Genomic DNA, 22,347 nt, shown 5'->3' with positions numbered 1-22,347 from the left:
CCACCTTTTATGGCAGCCTGTTCCACTCATTGATCACCCTCACATTTTGTTTCTGCTTGGTGAAAATGTTGTGAAACGTCAAAAGTCGCAATATTTTTACACAGTCTAGCATTGGAAAAAAATGTTGACACGTTTTAAAGCCTTTCACGCCAGATTGCTGGTATAAATGTTTTGCTGAATGAGGGTCCATGTGTACTGACACCCAAGGGCACTTCGAGCCTTACGTTCATATGACTAGTGTAACACCCCAGGTAACCAGTTGTAACAGTAATGTTGCCTTCCTTTCGGGAAGGGTGATGTCATGCCTGGAGGCAAGGAGGATTCCCTTTAACAGGTAATACACCTACATGCAACACATTCTGAGTCCAGGCCAGAAGGGGGAGCTCTGAACCCGGATTCAGGGGAGCGTCCCTCAGATATATATATTCTGGTCTGGAGGAGGAGTTAGAGAGTTGATCCAGGAAGTTGAGTGGAGACAGTGAAGAAGAGAGGAGGTGAGCAGAGAGTGGGGCCATGCAGCCACGTGTGGTGCTGCAGCTCCAGGCCAAAGAGGAAACGGATGAACGTTACATCGATAGCAAGTATGAGAGGGGAGAAGCAAAGGAGAACAAAGGAGTTCAGATGGGAACTGTGACTGGGCACCCTCTGAGCTGAAGCACAGGAACCGGGCACCGGGAGCCCGAAGCTGTGTAGTACTTCATGTCCCACAGCAGAGCCGGAGGGCAGAAGACTTTATGTAGTCCATTCGCACTGTCACGATATTGTATGAAATGTGATATGATTTTGTAGCTTGCCTGTTAGACCCATGCTGCGGGCTAAAACCCCCCTGTCTCTCTCTGTTTCTTTGCGTGTGTGTGAAACTATTCTTCTCAATGCTTTACCCTGCCCCCAAGCCCAGGAAGGTTTATTGCGCTTGTGGCGGCACAAATCTCCCTTCAGCTGAAACTGGTCTGATCTCCTTCTCAAAGACATGCGGCTCTTTGTTCTGTTATAGTAAGATATTGGGCCACTGATTTGGGCTAGGAAAATAATAAGTACATATTGCTAACGTCCATCGGCGGATCTATCAACCACTGTAAGCGTGAGCCTCTAATTCCACCAGGTAAAAAAGTACAGATTTCTCTGGAACTGCATGTCCCAACCAGCCCAAATTTGGTTTCATTAGAAAGCCAATTTTAAAATAAGCAGAATGAGGAGTTTGCTGGGATTTTGGCATGTTCTGGAGTGGAGATACGAGCATTATAAAACTTTGGGTTAAATTTGGTATGTTTGAGGAGATGGGAGGGTCCGAGGAAACCAACCCCTTTAGTGATGTCACGAGGCTGGGGGTTTAAAAGTCTCTACCCGTAACCCAGCCTGCAGTCTGAGTCAGCAGAGTTTTTACTTAAGGAACTGCTTCTATCCAGATCTCCTGATGCACTGGGACATTTGGGGTCCCCCTACCAGCATGGTTTTGCCTGACATGAACTGAGAACATGTGAGTTTTACCTTTCTTATTTAATTCCTGTTTATTTTATAATTTACATTGTATATATTTTCAATTGTCTCATATTGTAACATCTTTATATGCCTTTTTATAAACACTGCCTTCTTTCGGAGTAAAATACATAAATTACTAGTTTTCGTTCTTCCTGCTCTAAAACGTACCCTAAGTCTACTGAAGGGAATTACGCTACGGTTTTGGGTTAGCTTCGGACCCGTTTAATTGAAGCTGGTGGCAGCATACCTAGTACGGTGCCTTTGGGAGTCGTTGTAGCGACGGCGTCGTTGATAATTATTGTTCCTGCCTGAGTGGGAGTAGTTATATTGCCTCGCTGCAGCGTGCCCAATAGCTAGTACATAGCAGGCAGTCTTTCTGGTGACTAATTACCCTAGGTGCAGTACCCAGTCTGACCTGAGGGTGAGGGGGGCGCCAGAGAGCTGCAAGTTTTCAAGCGGAACTGTAAAGTAGGATATACATAAATCCCTGCAGCCCGTGGTATATTGAAGAGCAGTGGGATACCTAAAATAAGCCCCTGCTGTAAACTAAGAGGTCAATAGCCTTGTGTGTGTTTTTTCATCACATTGTAGCAGTGGAGGGATAACTAAGATAAGCCCCCTGCCCATATGATAGCCGTCTGTTGGCCTAAAGTCACCCCGATCCATGACGCAGGGGTGACGGTCACGGTGTGAATCATGACATATTGGTGGCAAGGCGGTGGGAGATCTTAGAGCATTAGTGATTTGGTTTGAGCGATCATTCCTCTCACTAAAAACTTGCAAAGTTTTTGCAAGGACTCTGCGCAAATAAGTTTGTAGAACGAACTCAGTGTTTATTAGTCCTGAGACAATTGTGTGTACTGGTAATTATCCCCTTCCCTTCTCTTTGTTTTTCTGTCCTATCTTTATTTGGCAATCATGGTTGTGCTGGGAGAAACCTTTTATGAGCAGCAGTCCAAGGACATCCTTATTGCCTTATGCAGGTCACAGCATATTGACTTTGCAGGCAAAAACAAAGCCCAACTGGTCGCAGATCTTGTGCAATGGGAAGCCGCTCCAGACCGCTCTCAGAGCCCAGTGGCCGCAGAAGCCACCACAAGCGAACATGGTGCTGCAGCAGAGGTCCAATCACTGAATACTGGCCCTACTAGCAACCAGGGCGAATTGGACCGCCACCTGCAGGTGGCCTTGGAAGAACTCCCCACTGACGACCATGATGATGTCTGCAGCTGATTCAGCAATACTGGCAGGAAGCCCGAGCCGAGCGGCAAGCAGAGCTGGAGTACCAGCTGCAGTTAGCCTGACTGCAAATGCAGGGGTTGTCCCAGTCTAGCTGTGAGCCTAGCAGCGCTCAGATACCGAAGCCCCGGCCCGATCACTTTCCTGTTATGGAAAAGGACGGGGACTTGGATACTTTTCTGCGGGCATTTGAGAAAGCCTGCAGACAGTACCAGCTGCCTACAGATGAATGGGCAAAACTCTGGAGACATTTGCTGCCCTCCCTCAAGAACAAGACGGCGACTATGAGGCCATCAAGCAGGCTCTGATAGCCAAGTACCAGCTTACACCTGAGGTGTACCGTAGAAAGTTCCGGAACCTCCAACGTGGCCCACATGACAGCTACGGCGATGTGGTGCATGGACTCAGAACCCACTTTAACCAGTGGATCCAAGGACTGTCAGTGGCCACCTTTGAGCAGCTGGGAGACCTGATGATCAAAGACCAGTTCTTACATCTTTGCCCAGCTGAGGTGCAACAGTTCGTGATGGACAGAGAACCCAAAGACGTGACGAAAGCAGCGCAGATTGCCGATGACTATGAGGCCAACCGTAGATCGGAAGTGCGGAAGCCAGTCACCACCAGCTGGAGAGGGGGTAAGCCTGCAACCAATGCCAGTACCCCTGCCAGCCAACACACAAGAGGTCCTGTCCCCGTGGCCAACAGCACCTGACCTACCACCAAACCTCGCCAGTGTTTCTTCTGCAAGCGGACTGGTCATATCAGTCCCCACTGTCCAGACAAGCAGAAGAACCCCCTAGCCAAGGCCCCAGGGCCTGACGCAGCAGTACTTTTGGTGGGTGGGGTGGCTGGGAGGGTGTGTGACAACGTACAGGACGTCACTGTACAGTTTTGGGCACCGGTGCTCAGGAAGGATATAATGGAACTAGAGAGAGTACAAAGGAGGGCAACAAAATTAATAAAGGGGATGGGAGAACTACAATACCCAGATAGATTAGCGAAATTAGGATTATTTAGTCTAGAAAAAAGACGACTGAGGGGCGATCTAATAACCATGTATAAGTATATAAGGGGACAATACAAATATCTCGCTGAGGATTTGTTTATACCAAGGAAGGTGACGGGCACAAGGGGGCATTCTTTGCGTCTGGAGGAGAGAAGGTTTTTCCACCAACATAGAAGAGGATTCTTTACTGTTAGGGCAGTGAGAATCTGGAATTGCTTGCCTGAGGAGGTGGTGATGGCGAACTCAGTCGAGGGGTTCAAGAGAGGCCTGGATGTCTTCCTGGAGCAGAACAATATTGAATCATACAATTATTAGGTTCTGTAGAAGGACGTAGATCTGGGGATTTATTATGATGGAATATAGGCTGAACTGGATGGACAAATGTCTTTTTTCGGCCTTACTAACTATATTACTATGTTACTATGTTACTGTGGGAGGCCATGTCGTTAGAGGCCTCAAGGACATCGGGGCTGAACGAACCTTCATCCGACCCGAACTGGTGGCCCCTGAAGAAATCATTATGGGGAAAACCCTAACTGTCACTGGGATTGGGAGCATCAGCTGTCCCTTACCAATGGCCCAGGTTCATATTGATTGGGGTGTCGGGAGCGGGGTGAAGGAAGTGGGGCTGTCTGAAAATTTGCCAAATTTGCCCACTAATGTTTTGTTGGTGACTGATTTGGGGAGGATGGTTGCATACTACGTTCCTGACATCCCTCCCCAATCTGCTAATGAGGGTAATATTAACCCTGATGATGATAATGGGAAATCGCATGTGTTACCTGACCATGCTTTTTCTTGTAATGATGCATCTGATAACCATTTTTTCCCTAGAATTGATGGTGAAAATGTTGTACCTGTGCCAACTGAACCTGATAACCATTTTTCTGCAAAGGTTAATGTGTCCATAGGTACAGGCATGCTCAGCCACGTCGCTCTGCGGAGTGAGACGGCTGAGGAACCCCTAGCAGGGGCAAGTGTCGGTGCTACAGGAAATGGGGAGAAGCATGGGAACTGTGAGAAAGGTAATACCATGAAATTGACCAGTGCCACCGAGGAAGGTAACTGGCCCATAAGTAGCACTGCCCCTGGAGTGTTGGGGGTGGATGGGGAGGTAGAGCCCATTGTAGCGCCGGCTGATGGGTCTGTAAAAATCCCCGGGGAGAGAGCCTACGTATCTGCTGTCACCCGCAGTCAGAGTGCCTGGAACGCAGATAACTGTCTGCCTTCCGGACCATCCTCAGTCATCATTGTGACTGAACCAGAGGTGAACCCAGATCAGGTCCCAGAGGGTTCCTGTGGGGAAGGGACCCTGACGTCGCTTCTGGCTTCCCCTAGCCAGGAGTTTCAGGCCGCTCTGCACGCAGATGCGAGCCTGGAGAATTTGAGACACCGAGACGCCCTTCTCCGAGACTGATAAGGAGAGGGTGTTCTGGGAACGAGGAAGGTTGTACCAGGAGACAGTACCCGGAGAATCACAAAAGGAGTGGTTGAGGGAAAGACAGCTGGTCGTCCCGCAGCAATTCCGGGGTGAGTTGTTATGGATTGCCCATGAGATCCCGCTAGCTGGACACTTGGGGATCAGCAAAACTAAGGCCCGGCTGTCTCAACACTTCTATTGGCCTAAGATGGGGACAGATGTGTCAAACTACTGCCGCTTCTGTATCACCTGTCAAAGAGTGAGGAAGGCGGGGCCTGCTCTTAAGGCTCCCCTGATCCCTTTGCCAGTGATAGAGGAGCCTTTCCAGAGGATCGCGGTGGACATTGTGGGCCCGCTGGCCGTCCCCAGCAGTTCTGGAAAGCAATACATCCTTACTGTGGTAGACTACGCTACCCGTTACCCAGAGCCAGTAGCTCTGTCGTCAGCTAGGGCAGATACGGTGGCGGATGCCCTGTTGGCTATCTTTTCACGTATAGTATTTCCCAGGGAGATGCTTACTGATCAATGGACCCAATTCATGTAACATAGTAACATAGTAACATAGTTAGTAAGGCCGAAAAAAGACATTTGTCCATCCAGTTCAGCCTATATTCCATCATAATAAATCCCCAGATCTACGTCCTTCTACAGAACCTAATAATTGTATGATACAATATTGTTCTGCTCCAGGAAGACATCCAGGCCTCTCTTGAACCCCTCGACTGAGTTCGCCATCACCACCTCCTCAGGCAAGCAATTCCAGATTCTCACTGCCCTAACAGTAAAGAATCCTCTTCTATGTTGGTGGAAAAACCTTCTCTCCTCCAGACGCAAAGAATGCCCCCTTGTGCCCGTCACCTTCCTTGGTATAAACAGATCCTCAGCGAGATATTTGTATTGTCCCCTTATATACTTATACATGGTTATTAGATCGCCCCTCAGTCGTCTTTTTTCTAGACTAAATAATCCTAATTTCGCTAATCTATCTGGGTATTGTAGTTCTCCCATCCCCTTTATTAATTTTGTTGCCCTCCTTTGTACTCTCTCTAGTTCCATTATATCCTTCCTGAGCACCGGTGCCCAAAACTGGACACAGTACTCCATGTGCGGTCTAACTAGGGATTTGTACAGAGGCTCACCTAATGTCTCACCTAATGGAGGCTCTCTGTAAGAGAATGCAGGTGAAGAACCTGGTATCGAGTGCATATCACCCACAGACCAATGGCTTCTGTGAACGCTTCAATAGTACCCTCAAACAGATGCTACGCATGCTGGTTGAGACCCAAGGGCATGACTGGGAGCGGTACCTCCCACACCTGCTATTCGCTTACCGAGAGGTTCCGCAGGCCTCGACGGGGTTCTCCCCCTTTGAGCTCCTGTACGGCAGGTGAGTTCGGGGACCCCTTGGGTTGGTAAGAGAATCCTGGGAAGAGGAGCCGAACCCTTCTGAAGTGTCCATAGTGGAGTATGTCATGCGCTTCCGTGACAAGATGCAGACCTTGACGCAGTTGGTGCATGACAACATGACGCAGGCTCAGGCTGACCAGAAGCCCTGGAATGACCAGAACGCCCGGGAGTGGACCTACCACGTGGGTCAAAAGGTGTTGGTGCTGGTCCCCGTGCCAACGGATAAGCTTCAGGCAGCCTGGGAGGGCCCATACATCATCCACCAACAGCTCAACCCGGACACCTACATGGTCACGCTTGACCACGCTCTGAGTAGGCAAAAGGCCTTTCACGTCAACATGATGAAGGCTTATCACGAATGTGAACCTTTTGTCCTACCGGTCTGCAGCTTGCCCGAAGACGGGGAGGAAGACAGCGTCCTGGACATGCTGGCCCAAGCCAAGGCCGGTGGGTCCATCGAGGATGTGGAGGTAAGCGCCTCACTAACCGAACCCCAGTGGTCGTAGTTGCGGACCAAGCTTCCGGGCCATGTTTTCCAACCGACCTGGAAGGACTGAGTTAGCAGTCCACGAGGTGGATACCGGGAATCATGCCCCACTACGGTGAACACCTTATCGAATCTCCGACCAGGTGCAGCAGGTTATGCTCCAGGAGATCGATGAGATGTTACAGCTGGGGGTGATTCAGCGGTCAAAGAGTGCATGGGCCTCACCTGTAGTTCTTGTGCCAAAGAAGGATCGGACCACCCGGTGTACTACAGGGGGCTCAATGCCATCACAGCCTCTGACGCGCACCCAATGCTGTGATTCGAGGAGCTGCTTGAGAGGTTAGCTGGCGCAAAATACCTGACAATAATGGATCTGAGTCGAGGATACTGGCAGATTCCCCTGAGCCCCGAGGCGCAGGAGAAGTCCACCTTTATCACGCCCTTTGGACTGTATGAGTCCACGGTCATGCCCTTTGGCATGAAGAATGCCCCTGCCACTTTCCAGCGGATGGTCAACCTCCTGCTTCAGGGACTGGAGAAGCACGCCGTGGTGTACTTGGATGACATTGCCATTTTCAGTTCCTCCTGGGAGAAACACCTGCAGCATCTCGAGGAGGTGCTGAGGCGAATTCACCGACCTGGACTGACTATCAAGCCGGGGAAGTGCCAGATGGGCATGGGTGAGGTCCACTACCTGGGGCACCGGGTAGGCGGAGGCACCCTAAAGCCAGAGCCTGAGAAGGTGGGAGCGATCGTGAACTGGCCCACCCCCTGGACCAAGAATCAGGTGATGTCCTTCCTTGGCACGGCAGGGTACTATAGGCGCTTCGTACAGCACTATAGTAGCTTGGCAAAACCTTTGACGTACCTCACCAGGAAGAAGCTACCCCACATCATCAACTGGACCGACGGCTGTGAGGGGGTCTTCCAGGCGCTGAAAACAGCGCTGTGCAACGCCCCTGTGTTGAAAGCAGTTGACCCAAAGGTGCAGCAGAACACAGCCCGGGTCGTGATACTGACCCTGTAAAAAGTCTCAAATTGCCCACCATATGGGTACGGCCCCAGGACAGGAGAGAGAGGAACTTATAAGGGAGCCACAGGCAGCAAGGAACTCGCATAAAAGCATGAGAAGGAAGGCTTACAAACCTCACCTGGGAGAGGGATCCACCATTGCCTCCAGGCCGACCGGACCACACCAACACCTGTTGCTGGTACCCTGGACTGTGACTGTTTGCATCAGTAAACCAGGTAAAGAGACTGCAACCCTGTGGCATTCGTTTATTTCCGGCACCACACCATCCTTGCCAAACACATCGGGAGCCCTGGGGACCCAGCTTCACCTTTGGGAAGCCATACCATCCCTGCTGCCACAACACCACCCCAGAGGACCCCTTTAAGCAGCGTCGGTCACCCCTGACCGAGTACCACAGGTGGCGTCACAAACATTTATTACTTTGCAAACCCCTTTCAAGACCATCCCTTTTACCTTTTTACTTGGGCGCCCAGGGCCTCGGACTGGGTCGTTGCTGCCGTGACAAATCCCTTTAAGTACCTGACCCGGTGTCCAGTACCCCACAGTCCTGGCGAGCGTTCCACTAACATATCAGATCTGTGCAAAATACACCAACACAACTACTACCACATGTCAAAACATGCCAACAGGATGATAACGTTGAAAACCAACAACCTGGACTCCTGTCAGTGGATTGTTAGTCATGATAGATAGTTAGTCTGGTAGACTGGGACAATATCCTCAGAAATAAGAATACAGATAATAAATGGAAAATGTTTAAGAACATCCTAAATAGGCAGTGTAAGCGGTTTATACCTTGTGGGAATAAAAGGACTAGAAATAGGAAAAACCCAATGTGGCTAAACAAAGAAGTAAGACAGGCAATTAACAGTAAAAAGAAAGCATTTGCACTACTAAAGCAGGATGGCACCATTGAAGCTCTAAAAAACTATAGGGAGAAAAATACTTTATCTAAAAAACTAATTAAAGCTGCCAAAAAGGAAACAGAGAAGCACATTGCTAAGGAGAGTAAAACTAATCCCAAACTGTTCTTCAACTATATCAATAGTAAAAGAATAAAAACTGAAAATGTAGGCCCCTTAAAAAATAGTGAGGAAAGAATGGTTGTAGATGACGAGGAAAAAGCTAACATGTTAAACACCTTCTTCTCCACGGTATTCACGGTGGAAAATGAAATGCTAGGTGAAATCCCAAGAAACAATGAAAACCCTATATTAAGGGTCACCAATCTAACCCAAGAAGAGGTGCGAAACCGGCTAAATAAGATTAAAATAGATAAATCTCCGGGTCCGGATGGCATACACCCACGAGTACTAAGAGAACTAAGTAATGTAATAGATAAACCATTATTTCTTATTTTTAGTGACTCTATAGCGACAGGGTCTGTTCCGCAGGACTGGCGCATAGCAAATGTGGTGCCAATATTCAAAAAGGGCTCTAAAAGTGAACCTGGAAATTATAGGCCAGTAAGTCTAACCTCTATTGTTGGTAAAATATTTGAAGGGTTTCTGAGGGATGTTATTCTGGATTATCTCAATGAGAATAACTGTTTAACTCCATATCAGCATGGGTTTATGAGAAATCGCTCCTGTCAAACCAATCTAATCAGTTTTTATGAAGAGGTAAGCTATAGGCTGGACCACAGTGAGTCATTGGACGTGGTATATCTCGATTTTTCCAAAGCGTTTGATACCGTGCCGCACAAGAGGTTGGTACACAAAATGAGAATGCTTGGTCTTGGGGAAAAGGTGTGTAAATGGGTTAGTAACTGGCTTAGTGATAGAAAGCAGAGGGTGGTTATAAATGGTATAGTCTCTAACTGGGTCGCTGTGACCAGTGGGGTACCGCAGGGGTCAGTATTGGGACCTGTTCTCTTCAACATATTCATTAATGATCTGGTAGAAGGTTTACACAGTAAAATATCGATATTTGCAGATGATACAAAACTATGTAAAGCAGTTAATACAAGAGAAGATAGTATTCTGCTACAGATGGATCTGGATAAGTTGGAAACTTGGGCTGAAAGGTGGCAGATGAGGTTTAACAATGATAAATGTAAGGTTGTACACATGGGAAGAAGGAATCAATATCACCATTACACACTGAACGGGAAACCACTGGGTAAATCTGACAGGGAGAAGGACTTGGGGATCCTAGTTAATGATAAACTTACCTGGAGCAACCAGTGCCAGGCAGCAGCTGCCAAGGCAAACAGGATCATGGGGTGCATTAAAAGAGGTCTGGATACACATGATGAGAGCATTATACTGCCTCTGTACAAATCTCTAGTTAGACCGCACATGGAGTACTGTGTCCAGTTTTGGGCACCGGTGCTCGGGAAGGATATAATGGAACTAGAGAGAGTACAAAGGAGGGCAACAAAATTAATAAAGGGGATGGGAGAACTACAATACCCAGATAGATTAGCGAAATTAGGATTATTTAGTCTAGAAAAAAGACGACTGAGGGGCGATCTAATAACCATGTATAAGTATATAAGGGGACAATACAAATATCTCGCTGAGGATCTGTTTATACCAAGGAAGGTGACGGGCACAAGGGGGCATTCTTTGCGTCTGGAGGAGAGAAGGTTTTTCCACCAACATAGAAGAGGATTCTTTACTGTTAGGGCAGTGAGAATCTGGAATTGCTTGCCTGAGGAGGTGGTGATGGCGAACTCAGTCGAGGGGTTCAAGAGAGGCCTGGATGTCTTCCTGGAGCAGAACAATATTGTATCATACAATTATTAGGTTCTGTAGAAGGACGTAGATCTGGGGATTTATTATGATGGAATATAGGCTGAACTGGATGGACAAATGTCTTTTTTCGGCCTTACTAACTATGTTACTATGTTACTATGTTACTATGAGTTGCAGTCACTTTTGCTCTTTTGCTTTTTAAACCAAAAAAAAGAGGCTAATGTAAAAAAAAATCCCCAAATTTCACTGATGTCCCTAAGAACATGGTATATAATCTCAAGCCTGTCCCAAATCAATTATGGAGGGCTGGTGGCTTTAAATCGCATTATGACCTTCTGCAACAATGGCAAATGTTTCCAAAAATACTGGATTCTCTGTTCTTCGCACGCGACCCTCTTCCCATAGACTTCGATGGAAGTCACATGCAGCTACAAATTTTGTGCAATATGGCCATTTTACAGCAAAATTATAGCTCCAAAATAGTCGCAGGTGGGATGTCATGATGTCATTGGTCTTGGGTCACATTTGTAACTCCCACCATAAAAATCCTTGCCTGTCAAGATGAAAAGATTCAGATTTCAATAGACTAAAAAAAACTACCAACAAAGAAGTACAGAAAGCAGACTGGGGAGGAAAGTGGGGGTTGTAGTTTAGAAGGGCTGACCAGGGTTAATCGTCAGCCTCCACACAGCGCTAATTCCCTCAGCCACCTCCATTGTTTGCAACTGTGAACAGAGCTCTGCCTCCTGCACATCTACTAAGGAGGCATCAGGGGAAGCGGGCACCTGTGGAACCATACACTGAGGCTTCCCCCTCAATTCTCTGAGCTGACAGATCAATGTCCCCTTCCTTTCATCTCCCACTAATGAGCTCCCCATCCCCACTTCCTCCCCGCCACTTGACCTGCGGGCCTGTGGCGTAATTAGAGACTGGCACTGGGCAGGAACTCGGAGGATGACAGGCTGTGGGTTAGAACTTCATCTTATCACGCACTGACTGTCCACTGGGGTAAAGCTCAGTTACAGGAAGAAAAGATCAGTCAGGTGCCACGTACAAACGAGAGCGGGAAAGTCGCGAGGACCCCACTAATGGAGGCGAGTATGTGAGGGCGCTGAGGTGGGTGCCATCCAATCTAATGGTGCAGGCATGCCCCCCTCTGCTGCCACACGTTCATAAGGAGGTTGTGATGGTGGCAGCAGCAAGATGGCCCCCCAAAACAGAACCAGACCAAGGGGAAAATGGATGCCGGCACGGGCGGTGTCCCCAACGTCCAGTGAGCTCTCCATTTGTTAAGGACTCCGGCACTTGTACGAATGCGCCGGTTAGTGATGCCTGCCCTGCTAATGGAACTAAGCAAACAAAAAGGGTGTATTATTTATCAACACCCCTATATGTCCTCTGAATATAAATGTCCAGAATAGCCAAGAGAAACACCTTCAATGCAATAAAACATAACTTTTAATAATAAATAACTACAGGGGCACGACTGGGGTAGTATAGAAACTTTTCCCCCTCCCCCTTGATTTATATAGATGCTCTCGTGAAGGAAACTGCAGATTTGGTGAGATGGATTTTTTTTTACTGAGGACTGGTTTATATGAGCACTTTTTGCACTTTATCACTGCCCTGCTAATGGCACTATATAAATAAAATAATTATTAGAAAAGTAGTTTTTACTGGCACATGTCATTGGTGCTAGATGTGCTGCCACCAGGCCACGTTTTGTTGGCCACAAGTGTATAACGAGGGCCAGAGCAATGTAACAGCTCGGCCTCATCCTTTTAATAATGTAATATCTTCTCTTCATCTTTCCTGACAGATGAGTGTCTTTCTGCTTTGCGGCCTGCTCTAAACCAATAAGATGCGGTTAATATTAAGGATTAATAATGATCACCCTTTGCCTTATATACTGAATATTCACCTTACTATCACAACACAAGCAGACAACGGTCATTGCATGATATGGATTTTATTCCTTCATTGCTCATTTAATTGTGGTTTTGAATCATTCTTAAACAATTGAGATAAAAGAAGTGGTAGTGGAACCACTGTGCCGTGGACCGAGGAGAGGCTGGAAAGGTGTGACTAGGCGAACACCTGACTCTTCGCTAGAGCCCCTGATGTTGTGGTTAGACTTGGCATCAGATGGACACCAGGTGCTTTGCCAGGAAGGACCTTGGAAACATGGTAGCTGACCTTCAAAGGAACAGGAAGCTGGAAAGGCCAGGAATGGGAAGGTTCAGCTGGTACAGGCTGGAATGGCAGGTGTACAGGAATGGCAGGTGGTGGCAGGCTCGGCTGATGTACAGAAAGGCACAGCAGATGCTGGTAGGTACAGCTGATATACAGACAGGTACGGCTGATATACAAGCATATATGGCAATTGAAGGCAAGTTCAGCTGGTATACAGGTAGAAACTGCAGGTTCTGGCAGGAACGGGTGGTATGCTGACAGGCACGGCAGATGCTAGCAGGTACGGCTGGTATACAGGCAGGCACAGCAGGTGTTGACAGGTATGGCTGATATGCATACAGGTATGGCAGATGCTAGCAGGTATGGCTGGTATAAATTTAGTATGCAGGTGTAGGCAGATATGACTAGTTTACAAGAACAGGGGACCTGAGAATTAGCAATCAGAGTGAACATATTGCTCAGGCACCTCCCAACAGGTGGTGATGCCTTAAATAGAGAGTGTTTTCCAGCCGTTGGCTGGGGACACTTTAAGATGGTGCACGCTGTCTCTTTTACAGACCAGGAGCATGCGGGCACTAAGTGCAGTGCTCGGGGATCTGCCAGATGTGCTCAGACTCCAGAAGACCGCAGCAGCAGGACAAAATGCGAGCCGTGGGCCAAGGTGGTTATTAAGTCAGCGTTCCTGCTACGAAGAGGACTATAGGGATCACACAGGGATGCCAGTGCTACAAAACGTCTACGTGTTGGATTGTAAAAACTGAATACTGAGCTCGGTAGAAGAGCCGCCAATTTTTTTGCATGTTATAACATGCAACATATAACATGTGATTGACAGGCGAAAACGGCGACTTTGGTAAGGTACTGTATCTCGGCAGCATAGGTGGGGAATCAGGGGACACAAAATACACTAATGTAACACACAGCTCAGGCCCTATTTAACGGTATTTTTATCTCATACTGAAAAAACGGGGTGACAGGTTCCCTTTAAAGGTCTGGATTGGTATCGTCTACTCTGGGCATTCGAGGCCACACACCTACCATGTTCAGATGCACCTAAACATCTATACCACATTATATAGGTCCAACCAAATACTAGATTCTGCAAAATACAGTAAATAAAATATTCTGGAGGTATTTAGAATCTTATGCACAAACTTTTAAGATTTGGACGGATTTTAGATTTTGGGTTGTGTTACAGTAGTTCACAGTCAAAACATTTGTGTACCTTTCTTTAATATAAAGAATATTCAAAATAAAATAAATTAAAAGCCTTAATAATAAGGAATAAATAAAAAGGGTGTAAAGTGACAGCAACAAAAGAGATCATTCCAGACAGGATGGGATGGAAAATTGGCATGTCAGAGGAGGGCCCATGAATTGAAAAATACACCCAAGAGTATACTCCAGAGAGAGGTAGAACATATGATGGAGGGAAGATGTAGTCAATGATGAGATGAAATGAAAGAGTCAATTGAGATGACTTAGGATTGTTTGGCCACAGTGCATTAGACCTCGGTTCTGGTGACTATGAAAACTTAGTACTAAAGCTATTATGTTGTCTTTTGGTGTAGACGTTAGCTTAAAACATAATATTTTATTCATTCAAGGCTGTTGGCACATTATATGGATTAATATGATGGTCTTCAAAGAAGAAACCATTTCACTTTTGATGACATTAGACATCTATTCAACACAATTCAAGACATTCATGGACTGATCCCTACCAAGTGATCATGTAAGACTTCAAATAAGAAGAAGACAATAACGTTGAAGAATTGACCTTCTCATTCGACAGCTAAATAATGATCGAAGGAGTCTTCACTCTTATGGATATTGCCAATGTTGATTTTGTTGTTCTTTGGGCTTTCCAGAGACGATCCGGAAGAAAAACATGTAGCTGACCATCACCTCAGTAGCATCAAAATCTTTGTCTTGATCTTTCCATAACAAATAGAACCTAATGGTATATGATGGATCCAAAGTCAATTCCACATGAGATTGTTATGTAGTGGACCATTGGACAATGTTTTAGAACCTGATCATTCTTCAGTACCCTAGTAGACCAGTCCAATTCTGGTTACTGAAATGTAATATTACTCAATACTAAGGAATGTTGTAAATAACTAGTAATTTGGGACCACATTCCCATACTATTCTGAAGATCACTTTAAGCCATGATGAACTTGTGGTCTTTCAATCTTGAGCTAGAGAAAAAAACAAAAATAAAACAAATTAAGGTAAGCTTTTGAGAAAAGATCAATGTTTAACTAAAAAGTTGAAAAAATAAATATTTCTATACTGACTACATTTCAAAAGACGAGCCTCTTTTTACTGTATATGTCATATTAAAGGGAACCTGTCACCTGAATTTGGCGGGACTGGTTTTGGGTCATATGGGCGGAGTTTTCGGGTGTTTGATTCACCCTTTCCTTACCCGCTGGCTGCATGCTGGCTGCAATATTGGATTGAAGTTCATTCTCTGTCCTCGGTAGTACACGCCTGCACAAGGCAATCTTGCCTTGCGCAGGCGTGTACTATGGAGGACAGAGAATGATCTTCAATCCAATATTACAGCCAGCATGCAGCCAGCGGGTAAGGAAAGGGTGAATCAAACACCCGAAAACCCCGCCCATATGACCCAAAACCAGTCCCGCCAAATTCAGGTGACAGAGTCCCTTTAAGTCATGCAGTATGTACAGTACAGATCAAAAGTTTGGACACACCTTCTCATTTAAAGATTTTTCAGTATTTTCATGACTATGATAATTGTACATTCACACTGAAGGCATCAAAACTATGAATTAACACATGTGGAATTATATACTTAACAAAAAAGTGTGAAACAACTGAAATTATGTCTTATATTCTATGTTCTTCAAAGTAGCCACCTTTTGCTTTGATGACTGCTTTGCACACTCTTGGCATTCTCTTGATGAGCTTCAAGAGGTAGTCACGGGAATGGTTTTCAATTCACAGGTGTGCCCTGTCAGGTTTAATAAGTGGGATTTCTTGCCTTATAAATGGGGCTGGGACCATCAGTTGTGTTGAGCAGAAGTCTGGTGGATACACAGCTGATAGTCCTACTGAATAGACTGTTAGAATTTGTATTATGGCAAGAAAAAAAGCAGCTAAGTAAAGAAAAACGAGTGGCCATCATTACTTTAAGAAATGAAGGTCAGTCAGTACGAAAAATTAGGAAAACTTTGAAAGTGTCCCCAAGTGCAGTGGCAAAAACAATCAAGAGTTACAAAGAAACTGTCTCACATGAGGACCGCCCCAGGAAAGGAAGACCAAGAGTCACCTCTGCTTCTGAGGATAAGTTTATCTGAGTCACCAGCCTCAGAAATCGCAGGTTAACAGCAGCTCAGATTAGAGACCAGGTCAATGCCACACAGAGTTCTAGCAGCAGACACATCTCTACAACAACTGCTAAGAGGAGACTTTGTGCAGCAGGCCTTCATGGTAAATAGCTGCTAGGAAACCACTGCTAAGGACAGGCAACAAGCAGAAGAGACTTGTTTGGGCTAAAGAACACAAGGAATGGACATTAGTCCAGTGGAAATCTGTGCTTTGGTCTGATGAGTCCAAATTTGAGATCTTTGGTTCCAACCACCGTGTCTTTGTGTGACGCAGAAAATGTGAACAGATGGACTTTACATGCCTGGTTCCCACCGTGAAGCATGGAGGAGGAGGTGTGATGGTGTGGGGGTGCTTTGCTGGTGACACTGTTGGGGATTTATTCAAAATTGAAGGCATACTGAACCAGCATGGCTACCACAGCATCTTGCAGCGGCATGCTATTCCATCCGGTTTGCGTTTATTTGGACCATCATTTATTTTTCAACAGGACAATGACCCCAAACACACCTCCAGGCTGTGTAAGGGCTATTTGACCAAGAAGGAGAGTGATGGGGTGCTACGCCAGATGACCTGGCCTCCACAGTCACCAGACCTAAACCCAATCGAGATGGTTTGGGGTGAGCTGGACCACCGAGTGAAGGCAAAAGGGCCAACAAGTGCTAAGCATCTCTGGGAATCCTTCAATATTGTTGGAAGACCATTCCCGGTGACTACCTCTTGAAGCTCATCAAGAGAATGCCAAGAGTGTGCAAAGCAGTCATCAAAGCAAAAGGTGGCTACTTTGAAGAACCTAGAATATAAGACATAATTTCAGTTGTTTCACACTTTTTTGTTAAGAATATAATTCCACATGTGTTAATTCATAGTTTTGATGCCTTCAGTGTGAATGTACAATTTTCATAGTTATGAAAATACAGAAAAATCTTTAAATGAGAAGGTGTGTCCAAACTTTTGGTCTGTACTGTAGGTCACAGAAGGCCAGGACTTGGGATCATTGACTGTATGTGCGTCTTTTTACTTGAAGTCTACTGGGTAGTTCTACATTTCCTTAAAGACCAACATGTTGTTTCTCTAAAACAATCTTAAAGTATAAATAGTTAAGAAGACCACCAAACAACTTGCTGAACATGAGATAAAGCAAAGACATTGACCAATGAACTAACCTCGAATGTGCTATCTATACTTTCCATGTTGGGCTTGAACTTCTCTTTCTTGGATGAAAAGTTGTTCTTGGCAGAATCTGCAGAGATGATAAGATTATGAAATGTTTCAGGTGGCTTTATAAATAATGAGATCATGAATGCTTCTCTGTTTTTAGGGTAAACTTGAAGTTTTATTGTTGATTTTTAGATAGTATAAAATCAAAATATCTGCAACATCTGCAAAGAGTTTGTATGTTCTCTCCGTGTTTGCGTGGGTCTCCTCCGGGCACTCCGGTTTCCTCCCACATTCCAAAGACATACTGATAGGGATTCTAGATTGTGAGCCCCATCGGGGACAGTGATGATAATGTGTGCAAACTGTAAAGCGCTGCGGAATATGTTAGCGCTATATAAAAATAAACATTATTATTATCAAAATATGTAAAAGTAAACTATGACCACCCAGAAGCAAATTTGACAACCATGTCTAACCATAACGGAAAAAAATGTTTTTGCCGCTGATAAAGCATCTGAAGCTAGCGATGTGCGATTTTGTCAAAAATTGAATTTAGCCGTTTACTTGAATTTGGTGAGAAAATTCAATTTACAGCAAACTTATTTGATGATTATGTAATGAGATCTCTTTAGACCCCAAATTATTGTAAACAAAGGGGGTTAACAAATAAGAGAATAGTACACTTGCCTTGCCACTCACTTGTCTCTCCTTTAGATCTCCCTGCTCTGTCTTCCACTGGGTCCCTCTCACTCTGGTTCCTTCTGGTCTTCATGGCACTCATTGTTCTCAGTAGACCTTGGGCAATGCCCTTCTTGACTTCACAACGTTCAATGCCCAAAGCCTAATCAGGGTCAGGGGTGAAGAATGTTGTGTCATATCTTGACGTCATGACATATGATACTCGAGGCCTACTTAGCTGACAAAGAGTGCAATGAAGACCAGAGAGTCCAAAGCTGTAGAAAGCCAGAGGAGCACTGGACAGAGAACTACGGGAGTGGAGAAGGTGAGTGGTGAGGTGAGTATACTATTTTTTTTTTAAATTTGGATTTGGGTGAATCCTATTTTTTTGCAACATTCGAGGTGTATTTAATTCACATCAATCTAATTTGCCCACCTCTATCTAAAGCCTAGCCAAAATGGTCTTGTTCCTGTCAGACCAGATGATATTTTTGACTAGAATATGGCATTCCAAACAGGAAAGATTTACATCCTCCCCTACAAAAATTAAAATACCCATTTTAGATAAATAATGAGGTAACTTTACCTTGATCTTCGTTATCTATATTTGAGCCCAGATTGATGATACCGACATACCCGTCTTCTTCCATGTTATCAAACCAGTTTATTTTATCATCATTTGCAAACAGATCCCTAAAATGATGTCATAAATCCCAAAAATAAACTAAAGATATTACTGAATAGTTAAGTTCATCTCTTTTTCATATACTCTATTGGGGAATTCTAAATAAAACACCAGTCATGGATGGTTATAAAAAGGGTCTTCTACACTGGAGACCCTGCCGTGTCCAGAATTTCACATAAAAAACAGCGATTTGAATAGACACCATGTAATGCTTCATGTCACCTGTGGAGGCACTGTAGGGAAATTGAACACTTACTGCCTTATTGCCAAAGAGATTACTGTTGATCGCTTGATGTCCGATCATGGGGACAATTTGTGATCAGCTTATTATTAAGGGCCTCTTCTAACAAGCCGTGTTTGTCCAAAGTGGAGATCTCCTCCAGACATCTCATCTCAACAGTGGAACGCGAACCCACCCAAAGTATTATTGGCAAAAATGGTTAGGCTTAATCTTTCTTTTTATGCTAGTGGTTCTTACAAATATGGGTTACCAGCACTAATTCTCACTACATTCGGAAACTTTTTACTAACGTTTCCCTTTAAAATGAATAATCTTATCACCTGGCCTGACTGATCTGTCTACTCTGTCATGTTTAAAGAGTATCCGTCCTTTTACTTTGTATTCAATAAATTAATAGCACGCATTAAATAAGAATAAGAAACTTTGTCATTTATCTTAACAGAAAAATCTGCTTTTTTCTTTTTTCTCCCCCAAGACTGATTTTTCATTTTCAAAATTCTCAACAGCTAAAATCTGTCTTCAGTAAACACACGTTATTTATACATGGGATGACAATTGGTGATCATAAAGTTCTGTAAGTGACATTTCAGGAGAATTTTCTGCAGAATGTTTTCCGTGTCTGTCTCTAACTCCTCCCCTCTCCATTGAATTCCAAAAGAACCAACTGTCATCTCCTATATAAATAATTGGAAAATCTGTATGAAGTGAATCCAGATTTAATGACTTAATTGAGAGTGAAAGATCACCCCAGGAGAAGAAAGAAGTAGATTTCCCTGATACATTACATGTGTACTATTGATTTATGTAATACAAGTTAAAACGACGGCTACTTTTCAACTTCCCTTACCAAAACCCAATTCTATTTTGATTTCCCCATCTTCTTCATGCTTCTATGCCTGTATCTGTACCTCCAACTATTCCTAATAGATCTTGTTCCACATCCGAGAGACCCTATCCATGTAGTCAATCGGCAGACTGCCTAGGTCTAGGAGCCACCTAAGTACCTGGACTCTCATCAAAGTTCTAGATTAAGGGGAATGTTATAGGCGACTTGTTCCATCTGGTTAATTCCAAACCTGGGCATCACAAGATCCTGACCGCGAGGTGACAGTAGGAAATTCCACCATGATCACAATGATCCAGAAGTCAGGAAGGACTTGAGTAGTCACGATCCTTCTCCAACCCAACAAGATCCCACTGGTTACCACTTCTTTCCATATTGAAATGAACAGCATCCAGTTTATTTTTTATTTAATTTGTGAATTATAACATACTCACCATTTTTTGTCATTTTCCTTTTTGGTGACAAAGACGAGAGCAACACAAATTATAATCAACAGGACTCCGATAGCTGCTCCGATACCTCCATAGACTCCGAACTTTAACATCCTCCCATTGCAGTTGGGTGACGTGTAGATGTATAGATCAGTTCTCGGGCATCTAGAGAGAGAGGTGATCCCAGGAGATTAAATATGTAACAGGCAAATGGGAATAATATTACAAAGATGTGGAAGGATGAAAAAATCTGTAGGTATCTACACACGGTAGTTCTAGATACATCTAAAGTAAAATCCTAAAAATAATCATCTACTGTTCCTTGGAAAAGTGTAATGTGCTACCTCCTCGAACCAATAGTAAAATTAATTACTTTCCACTCTTTAAAGGGACTCTGTCAGCACAGAATGACTGTTCAAACTAAGTCCCAATGCTCCGTGCTACAGTGTGGGGCCAATCATTTAAATATACCTTCCCACCAGCTTATTTTGCATCAACCACATTCACCCTCTTCTTTGATTGACAATTTTAGCTTCAGAGAGCCAAAGAAAGGTGGAGATAGATGGAAACAAAGCAGGTGGGAAGGTGAAATTAAATTATTGTCCCCGCCATGGAGAACCGACCTCCTGTACTTGGTTTCAACAGTCTTTCAGTAATGACAGAGTCCCTTTAAGTCGCTTGATATCAGAGTTTCTATTTCTTCATGGAAGGAATTCTTGATTGATGGTCTACAACGTTCGAAAGATTAACGTAACACATTGGAGACTCCTTGGAGAAGACTCTCCTTCCAAGATAAACTACTATCTACAATTGTCCAAATCAGAAAACCCATTTTCATAACCATTGAAATTAATTCTGTCTTCTGATAATTAGCGTGTTCCCTCTTCAGAAATATCATCTTTTGCTTCCAAGTGGAGAACAATTCTGAAGAACATTCGAGAGGACCTGTCCTGTCTTGCATTTCACAAGCAACCCATTGATAAGATTGGACAACAGAAGAGATGCTAAAGAGTAGGATAGGCGGAAAGCAGCCAATCATTGGTGAGGTCATGGTTATTATTGTTGGGCAATTATAACATCAGTGAGCACTTCATGACAAACAACTTGAAGACCACAAGGACTACTTTTCCTAACTATGAAGTGTGATAGTACTAGTGTCTATGAAATCTACCTCTTATGATTTTAACCTGAGTGACAACCATCATGGCCATCGTTAGAGAAGAAGAACCAAGGGCGTATATGTTCTCATTGCTGTTCATGAAAATGAATGGTGATAAATTTTATATAGTTCATAGTGTTATGTCCCATGTAGAAAATGAAAGTCAGGTACTAAATCACAATATAAAGCCTAGTGAGATTGAACAATCCCATTAAACAGTTACTTACAGGCAATGTGGGCCAGTATTGTTCAGGATTTGGCAACTTCCATCTTGACAATTTTTGTATTTCCATGACATTGGGTCGCACTGAGAAACGCAAACCAGTCCTGTCTCATCAACCACTGAATTGAAAAAGTCTTGAAAACCATTTGGGACTTTGCTGAAGCACAATTCTGTAGACGAGGTGAAACATTTTAGGCAATATAAAAACAAACTTTGTGTGCCTCATTATGTACTGTGTCACTTAATTTTTCAAATGTTCTGGTCTCCTAAATTTGGTAATACGAAAAAGACCTTGATTTTTTCATAGCTAAAAGCATAGTTAAGAGGGAATTTATCTACTGAGATAACCTCCTTCTGGAATGACAGCATCATAGAGAAAAGGTCCTTAGGATCAGCTCCTTGCTATTAGCACATTCCCACAAGTCAACATCTCTGTGCCCTCAGCAAAAGGCTAATTTTTCCATAACATCCCCTTGTGTAGGCAGATATTTCCCCTGCAGTTGCCACCATATGGAAATTACAGTACTAGATGGTGGCTATTTGGACAAATGGCCATGTCCTGGTAATGTGGTGAAAGGGATTGTCCACTACTTGGACAACCCCTT

The 22,347-nt window shown here is 44.5% G+C and overlaps 1 protein-coding gene across 1 annotated transcript in view; it reads right to left on the bottom strand.

Moving 5' to 3' along the window:
- Nucleotides 1-12,698: 12,698 nt before the first annotated feature.
- LOC138677304 (mucin-17-like) overlaps nucleotides 12,699-22,347 on the bottom strand; it is a 39,761-nt gene continuing 30,112 nt past the window's right edge. The window contains exons 7-11 of the mRNA XM_069767339.1: nucleotides 21,747-21,912; nucleotides 20,364-20,525; nucleotides 18,746-18,852; nucleotides 17,487-17,563; nucleotides 12,699-15,167 (exon numbers count right to left, since the gene is read on the bottom strand). Of these exons, the coding sequence (XP_069623440.1) occupies nucleotides 15,126-15,167; nucleotides 17,487-17,563; nucleotides 18,746-18,852; nucleotides 20,364-20,525; nucleotides 21,747-21,912 (554 nt within the window). The 3' untranslated portion in view covers nucleotides 12,699-15,125. The remainder of the gene's footprint in view (nucleotides 15,168-17,486; nucleotides 17,564-18,745; nucleotides 18,853-20,363; nucleotides 20,526-21,746; nucleotides 21,913-22,347) is intronic.

The sequence above is a fragment of the Ranitomeya imitator genome, chromosome 4 (genome assembly GCF_032444005.1).
Source record: "Ranitomeya imitator isolate aRanImi1 chromosome 4, aRanImi1.pri, whole genome shotgun sequence".
Classification (NCBI taxonomy): Eukaryota; Metazoa; Chordata; class Amphibia; order Anura; family Dendrobatidae; genus Ranitomeya; species Ranitomeya imitator.
Note: the sequence above shows the minus strand (reverse complement) of the source record. Positions and strands in the feature narration are given on the sequence as shown.